The 12,636-nt window shown below is 41.2% G+C and overlaps 1 protein-coding gene and 1 pseudogene across 1 annotated transcript; both read left to right on the forward strand.

Annotated features, from left to right (window-relative positions):
• Window positions 1–2,732: 2,732 nt before the first annotated feature.
• TMEM219 (transmembrane protein 219) lies at window positions 2,733–12,010 on the forward strand. Its single transcript, XM_039884569.1, is given in 7 exon segments — window positions 2,733–2,835; window positions 3,881–4,082; window positions 4,171–4,291; window positions 4,294–4,359; window positions 9,092–9,321; window positions 10,705–10,874; window positions 11,911–12,010. Coding segments are annotated over 5 exon segments (720 nt in total). The 5' UTR covers window positions 2,733–2,835; window positions 3,881–3,917; the 3' UTR covers window positions 10,843–10,874; window positions 11,911–12,010.
• On the forward strand, window positions 7,883–7,999 carry LOC120620660 (uncharacterized; annotated as a pseudogene).
• Window positions 12,011–12,636: the final 626 nt, after the last annotated feature.

Consider the following 12,636-nt stretch of genomic DNA (forward strand, 5'->3'; position numbering starts at 1 on the left):
CGAGCATGAGCAGATGTGCTTCCAAACATAAAATAAGACTGAAAAATTGATGAGTTCTCAGGGAAACTGGTTTGTATGAAGCTATTTTTAATAAATCAATCAGCACTATTTACTGAGTGAATATTATATGCTCAAACTATGGAAAGACCTGGGGTTTGCAAGAACCTACTATTCCAGAAACTGAGGAGCTGGCTGGAGAGATTAGACCAAGACCAGGGAAAATCTACCTCATTGGCCCAGACTGAGCAGATTGTGATTGAGAGTGAATGGGCAGAGACTTGCAGGTTTTCAGGACAGATCTCTTGGCAGGACTGAAGGAGAATTTAGTGGGAAAGTTCTGGATTTGGTGTTGGGACACCAGGGCTCTCATTTTGGCCAAGGCTTAACTGGTTGGGGGACTTGCAGTGAGTCCCTTAACCTCTTCAGACATCATTTTAGCATCTGGAAAACAAAGGGGCATGTATGTTTTGTTGACCTTGTTCAGTTATTAAGTGCCTTCCAATCCTAGATTCTAAAATTCTATGCCATCCACACTTTTATTTTTCCTTTGAGAAAAAAATTCTTCCTATGCTTGGAATTTCAATTAAGTCAATTAATGGAATTTTTAAAACACTATACTCTAGGAGACTGTGCCATAAAAATTTTTTAAAAATTGTAGCAAGATACACATAACATAAAATTCACTATCTTAACCATTTTAAGTATATGGTTTAGTACATTTAGGGTTAAGTACACTCACCTTATTATGCAATCATCACCACCATCCATTTCCAGAACTTTTTATCTTGCAAAACTCAAACTTTAAACTCATTAAACAATAACTTCCCATTCCTCTCTTCCTGCAGCCCCTGGAAACCACCATTCTACTTTCTGTTGCTATAAATTTGACTACTATAGGTACCACACATAAATGGAATCATACAATATTTGTCTTTTTTGTAATTGGCTTATTTCACTGTGTCAGGATGCCCTTCCTTTTTAAGGCTAAATAATATTCCATTGCATGAATACACCATATTTTGTTTATCCATTCCTCTGTTGATAAACACTTGGGTTGCTTCCACCTTTCAGTTCTTGTAAATAAGGCTGCTGTGAACATGGGTGTACAAATATCTCTTTGGAACCCTACCAATTCTTTGGCATGTAGACCCAAAGGTAGAATTGCTGATAATTCTATTTAAATTTTTTCAAAGATACACAAGTCTGTCTTCCACAGTGGCTGTGCCATTTTACATTTTCACCAACAGTGCACAAGGGTTCCACTTTCTCCATAGCCATGCCAACCATTGTTATTTTCCTTAGTAATAACCATCCTAATAGTTGTAAGCTAGAATCTAATTATTTTGATTTGCATTTCTCTAATGATTAGTGATATAGAGCATCTTTCCATGTGTTGTTGCCATTTATATACCTTCTTTGGGGAAATGCCTTTTCAAGTCCTTTGTGCATTTTTTAATGGGATTGAGCTTTTGTGTTGTTGAGTTGTAGAAGTGCTCTTTATGTATTCTAGATATTAACTCCTTATCAGATACATGATTTGCAATTATTTCCTCCCATTTCATGGGTTGCCTTTTCATTCTGTTGTGTCTGATGCGCACAAGTTTTAAATTTTGATGTAGTCTAATTCACCTATTTTTTTCTTTTGTTGCCTGTGCTTTTGGCGTCATATCCAAGAAATCATTGTCAAATACAAGTTCATGAAGCTTTTCCCCTTTAAAAAGTTTTATAGTTTCAGCTCTTACATTTAGTTCTTCCATACATTTTGAATTAACTTTTGTATACAGTATAAGGTAAGGATTCAACTTCATTCTTTTGTATGTGGATATCCAGTTTTCCCACCACCATTTGTTGAATGAGACTATTTTTCCCCTGATAGAATGGTCTTGGCACTCTTGTCAAATACCATTTTGCCATATATGAGAATATTTTGTGCTATAAACTTTTGGAGGTGACGGTACAGAAATGACATAGTCTCTCTGTCTTAAGGAAGCCTCAGTGGTGTTGAATACTCAGAGTCTGTTTCAAACAGTATTTGTACAGTGCTATTTGTGTGCTCTTGAGAATTGGTGCCGTTTCCCCACGCTTTGTCTAAGGTTCCCATCCAACCAGTGAGGTACAAAGAATGATCTTCAGAAACTCAGTCTCCTGAGAAGCAAAGGTATGGCTTATGCAGGGGCAGGCTGAACTTGGGTTCCTGGCTTTGTATCCTGCTATTTTCAGGTAAGATGGACCCTAGTGCTCTCATTTCTACACTTCACCTTACAGAAGTGAAATGTGATGGTAGCTATTGACCAACCTTGCAGCTAGTAGGATCCTATGCATTAAGGAGTTACTATATGCCAGGGGCCAGGCGTAAGGTGCAGACGTTATACAGGATTAGGTTGCAGAGAAGAGTTGAACGACCCCCATAAAGCTTGGACTCCTATAGCGGGACCCCTCCCCCCCGCGCCGCCCCACGGCAGACCTCAGGTTCTCTACCCGGAACCTGGGCGCGGCTGGGCTGTGCTATTGGCGCGGGTAGGAGCCGTGTAACAGAAAAATGTCTGCGACGAGATTCTCATTGAAATGACCCCACAGCCTCCGCAGAGGGAGATTTTACATTTCTAACGACGTCTCTAGAATTAGTTTCCCTGCCATTCTCCCTTTAACTCACCTCCTGAGGAGTTATTTCTTCCCCTTTGCCCCTTCATTGGGTTACTTTTTTGGTACGCCCTCACCCTGATTTGAGGCAAGGCGGCCCCGCCCGCTTAGGCTCTGCGCATGCGAACCCCGCCGTGGGGGGTTAGGAGGGGGATCACGGACCCCGCCCCTTCGCGGCTCCACGCGTGACGTCGGGTGGGTGCTGGCCTCCGCCCGGCTCCGAGCGGTGAGAGCGAGCGGCTGGCGGACCCGACCGCGCTAGACCGGGAAGGGATGCGGGTGTAGCATTCCTGCTGGGAGGACTGGGGGTGGGGAGGGGAGGCCCAAGGGGTACCGCTAGCAGCTGACCCCCCAGGCTCTACCCTCCCCCTTCCTGCTTTTTTTCCAGTTCCAGAGGTGCCGGGACGGGAGGCAGGGCAGTGGCTGAGCATTTGTGACACCTGTATTTTCCTGGAGCTCTCCCCCTCCCCCCACAACCCTCTTCCCGATGTTCCTTTTCATCAGGCCGTCGCTTCTCGCCTGTGAAGGGGCACTTCACTTGGAAGCAGGAGATGTGGTTTCAGACCTTGGCCCTAACATTCCTATGTGAAAGTCCACGAGCCTCAGTTTTCCCTACAGTATTTTTACCTCGCCTCACTTGGTTTTGAAGATCAATATGACTCAGAAAAATAGGGAATGGACATTTGTTGAGTTTCTGCAAGGCCAAGTATTATGCAAACTGCCACATTTAGCCCTCATTCCATGGTGTTCTTAGAATGCCCCTTTCACAGATTCTTAAACTCACAAAGTGACTTTTTCTTGCATAGCCAGTGAGTAGCAGAGGAGGATTTAAATTGAGCACTTTAAAGTGGATTTTTTTTTTTTTTTTTGTCAGACACTCCCTTTGGGCTATTGGCTGGAACTGTTCTTCAGCCAAACTCTAGCCCCAGAACAGCTGTTTCCTGAATTTCTCTACCCTTGAGAATTCTCCCTTTCAAGTTCCTTTTTTCAGCACAGCATGCTCTGCTCTGCTTCCGCCTTGATTGCTTCAGAAATGAAATGCAGCAAACATCTGAGTGGTGCAGGGAGATGAGCACTGGAAGTCAATACACTCGGATTCTTGTCCTGGCTCTGCCACTAACTAACTGTGGGCTTGGGCAAGTCCCTTGTCTTCTTGATGCTTTAGCTTCCTTTTGAATAAAATGGGTAAATGCTTTCTGACTGACAGGACCTTGTCCAGTTCTCCCTTCCTGTCTTCCAGCAGGCTCTCCGTGGAGGCCCAGACCCCTCTGCTCCCCATGGGCAGCTGCCAGGCAGGGCACAACCTGCATCTCTGTCTGGCCCATCACCCACCTCTGGTCTGTGCTACTTTGATCTTGCTGCTTCTTGGCCTTTCAGGCCTGGGCCTTGGTGGCTTCCTCCTCACTCACAGGACTGGCCTACGCAGCCCTGACATCCCACAGGTGAGTACCCTCCTGCTCATCCTTCCCATGAAGGCCTGCTCTTGATGCTAATTTCTCACTTCTCTCTTACCTTCCTTTTTGCACACAGGACTGGGTCTCCTTCTTGAGATCTTTTGGCCAGCTGACCCTGTGTCCCGTAACTGGGACAGTTACAGGGAAGTGGCATGGGTCTCACATCGTGGGCTTGCTAACCACCTTGAACTTTGGAGATGTCCAGACAGGAACAAGACCCAGACATTCCAAGCCACGGTCCTCGGTAGTCAGATGGGATTGAAAGGTGAGATCAAGGAGGATGGTGGGGTTGGACATCAAAACACGCAGGGGTGGGCCCTGCCTCTGACCTCACCAACCTGATGACCTTGGGCACACCACTGGGCCACAGTTACTTCTGCTATAATAAAGATTACAACATGATGCCCACTATGTTAGTTCTATATAAATGTTTTCTCTCTCCTCTTCCAGCTCTGAGGTTCTTTGATTCTATCCTTAAAAGTATGATGAGATGGGCTAGATTTGACCTTTTGCTCTTTCTTCATCCCTGCACCTTCTCATAGAGTCACCTTGTTTTTCCTCAGGGATGTCTGAGAAGCATGTTCTATTCAGTTAAACTCTTGTCTTTAGTGCCTGCCATGCGCTTAGCACAGCACTATGTGTTATGGAGGATACAGAAAAAATTGGACATTATCCATTCCCAAAGCACTTAGAGTCTTCTGGGAATACGATGAGTGAGAATTAGTGGGTTCCATTAATTCCTGTGTGAAATTTGGCTTCAGGTTCCTTATCTAAAAAATTAGGAGATGAAGAGGGAGGAAAGACGGGTGAATTCTCTGACTTCTAAGGTCCTTTTCAATACTATCATTCTAAGATTCTTCTATGAATCACATATATGTGGGGGGAGGGGTAGGTCTCTGTGTTTCCAGGTATACGTGTGTGTGATCAAAGAGCAGGAATAAAGGAATGTATCTAATTTATAACAGCATTACTGATATATGATTCACATTCACCCATTTAAAATGTACAGTTAAATGGCTTTTTATATATTCACAAAAATGTGAACCATCATCACAATCAATTTTAGAACATTTTCATTACCAGACAAAGAAATGCTGTACCCATTAGCAGTCACTTGCCTTTTTCTTCTAACCTCCCAGCTCTAGGCACCACTAATCTACTTCCTATCTCTGTAGATTTACTTATTCTGGACATTTCATATAATATGTAGTCTTTTGTACTGGCTTCTTTTACTTAGCATGTTTTCAAGGTTCATCTATGTTGTAGCACATATCAGTCCTTTGTTTCTTTTTATTGCTTAATAGTATTCACTGTATAGTCCACATTTTATTTGCCTATTCATCATTCGATTGATGTTTGAATTGTTTCCATTTTTTGGCTGTTATGAACACTAATGTACAAGTTTATATGTGATCATGTTTTCATTTCTCTTGGGTGTATAACTAGGAGTGGAATTGCTAGGTCATATGGTAACTATGTTTCATCTTTTGAGGGACTGCCAGACTGTTTTCAAAGTGGCTATACCATTTTATATTCCCACCAGCAATATATGAGAGTTCCAGTTTCTCCTCATCCTTACCAACATTTGCTATTATTTGTCTTTATGATTATAGCTATCCTAGTAAGTGTGAAGTGGTACCTCACTGTGATTCTTATTTGCATTTTCTTGATGGTTAATGATATTGAGCATTTTTTATGTACCTATGGCCATTTGTATTATCTTCTTTGGAGAAATGTATATTCAGATTCTTTGCCCATTTTTAAAATTGGGTAAATTTGTCTTTTAATTATTGAGTTGTAAGAGTTCTTTATATTTTCTAAATATGACTCTTATCTGATGTATGATTTGCAAATATTCTGTTATTTCCTGGGTTCTTCTCACTTTGTTGATGGTATGCTTTGAAGCACAAACATATTTAATTTAGGCGAAGTCTTAAATTATCTATTTGTTTCTTTTGTTGCTTGTGATTTTAGTATCATATCTAAGAAGACTTTGTGAACCCAAGGTTACTAAGATTTACTTCTATATTTTCTAAGAATTTTATAATTTTAGCTTTTACATTTAAGTCTACATACATTTGAGTTAATTTTTGTGTATGGTGTGAGGACAGGGTCCAATTTCATTCTCTTGCAGATAGCTATTCAGTTGTCCCATTATGTTTTGTTGAAAAGACTTCTTTCCTCATTGAATAGTCTCGGCACCTTTACTAAAAATCAATTGACCATAGATATATGGATTTCTTTCTGATTGTCAGTTCCATTCCATTGATTTGTGTGTTTATCCTTATGCTTGTACCACACTGTTTTGATTACTGTAGCTTTGGAGTAAGTTTTGAAATCAGAAAATATAAGTCCTCTAACTTTGTTCTTTTTTAAGATTGGGCTATTCTGGATCATTTGAATTTCCATATGAATTTTAGAATCAGCTTGTCAATTTCTGCTTTTGCAAAGAAGCCTCGTTTTTTGTTTATTTATTTATTTATACACACACACACATACATATATATATAATGGTTAGAAACAAAGTAATAACATCAAAAATTATTTTATTTTGGACAAATAAAAAATGAGCACTATGTACCAAGCATGGGAAATACAGTGCTCTGTAAGACATGGGCCATCACCTCAAGTTGTTCACAGTCTAGAAAAGATACAGATGCGAACAGAAGAAAATACCTTTCAATGTCTGAAGTGAAACACAACAAGGTACAGTGGGAATACTCGGAAGTCTGTCAAGCAGGAATGGTGAAGACAGATTTTTCCAAGGATACAGTAACTGAGCTGAAGCTTGAGGGAGGCTTAGGCATGTGCCCTTCCAGCCAGACAAAAGAGCATGTGCAAAGGCATGCACATGAGGACCGTGATGGCATGTTTAGGAAATTCCAGGGATTCAATTTGACTGATGCAAGGGAAGGATTTTTGATTGTGAGGCAATGGGCCTGAAGAATCAGGCAGAATCCCATGGAGGGTCTCGTGTGCCAAGTCATGGTGGTTGGACTTTATATAGTACATAGGGCAAACCGAAAGATTTTAATCAGGAAAACAGTAGGATTTTGTTGTTGTTGTTGATATTGTTTTTAAAAGATCACACTCTGTTGGCTGACTGTTTGGAAGAAATGTGTCCAGATACAGGAAGACCAGTTAGGAGATGGTAGCAATAAAAAAATGATGAGAAAAACTGAGCTAAGACAGTGCCATGAAAGAAAGGGACCGATTTGAAGGGGACATTATAAGTGTGAGATTGAAAGGACTTGGTGACTGATTTGATCTGGGGAACATAGAAAAAAAGGGAGTTCTCCTACAGAATTTTATGGGTACATTTCTCAATTGTAATTATGATGTATATACTGGTTTGTATTTCTCTTTTTTCACTTATTACATCATGTTTTTTGTATTACTGCAAAAAACAAAAGCATTATTTTAATGGTATAAAGTGATCCATTGAGTGGTTAGACCATCATTTGCTACTGTTTTCTCTATTGTTAAATATCTCTATTGTTTATTTTTGATACTTTTTATGAAATCACAATAAACATTTAGGTATACTTTATATTTTTCTTTTGAATCTTTTCCTTGGGATTAGTTTCTACAAATGGTATTACCGAGTCAAAGACTATTTGTCTTTTTTAATAGACAAATTCATTTTATTGTGGATTCAGACCACATAGAAGTATACAAAGCAGATGTAATACCCTCCTACCTCCCCTGCAGAGTCCACAGTTTGGTGGGCATCCTCTTTGTCCCTCTTTGTACTCATTTAAAATTGCAACGGATACAGTCTACAGCCATGCTACCCATGCTATCCTGAACAAGCCCAATCCCGTCTGATCTCGGAAGCTAAGCAGGGTCAGGCCTGGTTAGTACTTGGATGGGAAACCACCTAGGAAGACCAGGTGCTGTAGGAGTAAAAAATAAAAAAAATTTAAAAAATGAGAGATTGTAAGCTGACAAGGTCCTTGCAATCTGTGAGGTCAACCAAGGGTTACCTCACCTAAAAAATTAAAATAAAATAAAATTGCAATGGATGCAGCCAGATTGTCTTCTAAAAAGTGATACCACATCTTCAACAACTCTTGTTATTATAATTCTTTTTAATTTTAACCAATTTAATGGGCAGAAGAATTACTTGATTGTTAAATTTACTTTCTCTTGATTGCTAGTGAGGTTAAGCCTCTTATAAGTTTATTGGCCATTTTCATGTCTTCTCTGAATTTCCTGTTTATAGTCTTTGCTTATTTTTGTTAAATTATTTGTCTTTAGCTTCTTAATTTTTAGAAGATGTTTATACACTCTGGATAGTAAACCTTTTTGCCAATTAAATCTATTATAGGTATTTTCAACCAATCTGTTACTTGTTTTTTAAACTTATTTTTCATTGTATAGAAGTCTTTAATTTGTTATAAAGTTAAGTTTATTGCTTATGTTCTTTACTCAGACTCTTAGATTTTGTGTATTTTTTAGTAAGGTCTTCCCTACTTAAAATTAGAAATATTATTCTGTATTTTCTTTTAATACCTGCTTAGATTTTTGTTTTGTTTTGTTTTAGTTTGTTTGTATAGGTCTTTAATACATCTGGACGTTATTTTATAGTACGAGATAAGAGTCTTTTTTTCTCAAACGGAAATTGTTCCAAGGCCCTTAACTGAATAGTCCAACCTTTTCTCCCTAATTTAAAATAGGGTGTGAACCTTTTAATGGATTTTGGTACCTAGTGGAAAACTGCTTTCTTAAAAAAGGACGAGCTAGTTTATACAAACTGCATCAGCAATGTGTACCTACCCCAGTTTCACTGTAACTTTATGAGTAATGGTGTGTTTGTTTTATTGATTATAAGCTAATTCTAATTAATTTTTGGTTATATTGGTATGCAGTTATTTTTATTTCTCAATGATGTAAATGACGGTACATAGAGTACTTTATTAACTAAAAGTCTGAAAATAGATGGCTCTCACCCAATTCTTCATTTTCTTCCATCTCCTCTCCCGTGCCTCTCATAGGGCCTTCTGCAGGAGAGCTGGTCCTCATTACAGCCAGGGTGACTACAGAAAGGACCCCAGGAACCTGCCTGTACTTCAGTGCTGCTCCAGGACTCCTGCCCTCCAGCCAGCCACCCATATCCTGCTCAGAGGAGGGAGCAGGAAATGCCACCCTGAGCCCTAGGATGGCTGAGGAGTGTGTCAAGGTCTGGAGCCAGGAAGGCCTTGCGCTCACCAAACTGCTCACTTCGGTAAGAGCCACAGGTTGTCAGGGTTTCATAGACTGCCATACTCATGCTATGTCTCGAAAGCAATTTTACCTAGTAGATAAAACACAGGCTTTATAATCCTGACTGAGAGGATATGTAACCTTGAATAAACAACTGAGTCTCTGAGCCTGTTTCCTCACCTATAAAATGGAAAACAAGATACTACGTCCTAATTCCAAAGAATAAAAGAACGAATATAAAGTGCCTAGTGCAATGCCTAGTACATAATAGATATTTGATAAATGACAGCTATTACTACTAAATATTGTCTTTAAAGCATGATCTCTACCTCAAATACAGAAGCTGGACTAAGGCAGAATAGGTTAATTTCTGTCATAGAGATGTGAGCAAAGTGTTATTCAAGCACAGAGTAAGGACCAGTTAACTTGAACATTTATGGAGAGTGTTTCACAGAAAGGGTGGCATTTAAGAAGGAGAATTGTATACTGTGGTTTATAACGTGCAAAGTGCTTCAGATTCATTATCTCATTTGATCTTAAAATAACTATTTGAAGTAGCTGTTATTATCCCATTTTATAGATGAGGAAACAGGTTTAGAAAGAGGGATTGTATTGCCCAAGGCCACACAAGTGGTTAAGTGGCAGACCCATGATTTCAACCTAGGCTTTTTCACTCTGAGTCCCAGACTTGTTCTGCCCTGTCAGTGTGATCCTGAAAAATAAGGAAGATTTGGGCAGAGAATACAATAGAGTAGGTTTAAGAAAGAGGAAATTCATTCCAAGCATAGTGACCAACATGAGCACAGGCCTAGAGATTGAAAAGTGTTCAGCCTTTGGGGACACTCCATGATGAAGGGCTCAGGAATGGCTTAGGGGAGGGGGCAGGAGAGATGCAGGGGCCTGATCGTGAGGCACTGCGATGCCAGGCTAAGATGGTACGACTTGACACTGCAGGCCATGGGGGCCACTCTGCTGAGTGGAAGAGACTGGCCGAGTGGAGGAGAGAGTCCACTTAGGAGGCCGCTGCATACTCTTCCCTCACATTTGCAAAGACCTTGTGAGGAGCATCACCTGGAAGCTTGGAATCAGAGAAGAGCTTGTTTTCCAGACCTCACCCTGCTTGCACATCTTTCAAATGTAGATAAGAGTAAACTCTCATAGGGGTTATTATTTGGGGGTTCAGTCTGATGGTTGGTCAAGAAAGCAGTTTGTAGATCATTGAGACCATTAGCTTGTATAGAGATAACATTTCCCCATTGGTTGCTCCCCAGATGTGGAGAGCCCTCTCTCCAATGGAGGCTTCTCTCTATAGCCTTGGGCTAGGGGTAAGATGTCTTCCTGAGGGAAGATTCTGCACCCTCCCCTGTCTCATTAATTTCTCCTTCCCTTCCTGTGCCCACCCTAGGAGGAGCTGGCTCTGTGTGGCTCCAGGCTGCTGGTTTTGGGCTCCTTCCTGCTTCTCTTCTGTGGCCTTCTCTGCTTTCTCACTGCTTTGTGCTTCCACCCGCGCCGGGAGTCCTACTGGTCTAGAACTCGGCTCTGAGGACACTGGCCTAGTTCCTGTCTTGTTCTCAGGTAAGGTTCTTTGCCCCAGTCCTGTAGGAATAGGGGATGGGGTAGGAGTAGCAATTGTAACTGAGACAGAGTCATTCCTAAACAACATGGTTTGGTTTTACTTATTTTTAAATTTTATATGGACGGAATCTACATATTCTTTTGTGACTGACTTCTTTCGGTTAACTTTCTGATTTTTAAGATTCTTCCATAGATCTAGTTCACATCCAAGAAGCTTTTGGGTAACAATGAGTTAAGAGGGTTCAAATTTGATGATGTGTCCTGGGTATGAATCATGTTTGTCTTGCTTTTGTCCCAAAATTTTAATTTCCAGTTTTATGACACAAATTTGTGAAATTCATTTTGAACGGCTCAAAAGAATTGAGTTATGATGCCCATTTACTAGGCACATAAAATGAGCCCAGTTTACATGCACTTTCTCTTTTCCATTAGTCATCATTGCCTTTAGAAAAAGTTGATTCTGCTAACAGGATCTTTGGAGGGACACAGCCTCACAAAGGTAGCAGTGGGTGAGAGACATGGCTAACTAGTTTGTGTGTCGGGTCATTACGGAAAAAAATATTTCTGTAAAAATTCTCACCCTGTCAAGTGGGACTCATACAATTTGAGAGTTCTATATTGTGTACCCAGCTCTTAAATTGTTCTCAGCTTCAGCTGGCTGCTGTGCCCTAGAAAATAGCTGTGCGAGAAGCAGAAACAGTTCTGGCCTAGGGTAGGGCCAGAGGAATTGGATGTTCAAGATCAACTTTGCTTATTTTGCTTAGGGCTAGGCCTGACTGTTCCAACCATCTTCATGAGACAGGAAATGATGGAACCCTTTCGGTCTTTCTTAGATCTGACTGAGCAGACTGGGAAAGGAATATTTTCTGTCCTCAGGCAAATCCAGGGGTCCCGAGGCCATACTAGTTGGGATGAGTGCCTATACCTATTTCTGGTCGTCACTTCCTCTACTGCTTCCTCAATTTCTGCAGCCATCCCAGAGCTTCCCCTAAGGGCCCTCTGATCTGCTCTGTTTTTTTATTTTCTTTCTCTCCAGGTGTGAATCAGTTTCTGGGCCTTGTTTCTGAGTTTGAAGAGATGTTACCAAAAGTGGAGAGCTGGAATGTGGGGGGAAATAAAAGGCTTTTCATGCCCAATGTTGCCCAGGGTGTTTATTGGGGATTGGATTGAGTTGAGAATTTTAGGGTAGACGGCTGGGGAGGTTTGGAGGGCTTCCTTGCTGACTCTTAAGTCTGAGATAGAGGTTGGCATAGGGCATGGGTTACTGCAGCCCTTCCCATGGTTGTAACTTGACTTTGGAAAACACTTGGTTTTGATCCCACCTCTGCCACTTTATGTCTTATTTTCTTCTTTGAAATAAAATCGTCGATTTCAGCTAGTTGATAGGTGGGTTTGGTCATGGCAATGTTTTGACTTAATGCAGTATGACCTTGGGCAGGTCATGCAACTGTGAAAGGCCTCAGTTTGCTTAAGGGATTTGACAGATTGAGTTTACCCAGCAAAGATTCCTTTAACTTGGGAGCCCACGTCCAGGCTGTCTGCTTACTAATCACAGCAGTCCATTTTCCCGCCTTTTCCGCACCCAGCACCAGCCTCCTCTTACCCCTCCCAACGTCTATCCTATACGCAGGCGCAGTTCACGAGTTCTTTCCTTCCACCCTCGCCCCTTCACTGCTTCCCCTAGCAACAAGCCTGGGCTCACCACTAAGGCGGGGCGGGCGCATGCGCCGCAGTCCTCTCTACCGCCAGTTGGACAGTGCGC

This window comes from Pteropus medius, unplaced genomic scaffold, assembly GCF_902729225.1.
Source record: "Pteropus medius unplaced genomic scaffold, Ma_sr-lr_union100, whole genome shotgun sequence".
Lineage (NCBI taxonomy): Eukaryota > Metazoa > Chordata > Mammalia > Chiroptera > Pteropodidae > Pteropus > Pteropus medius.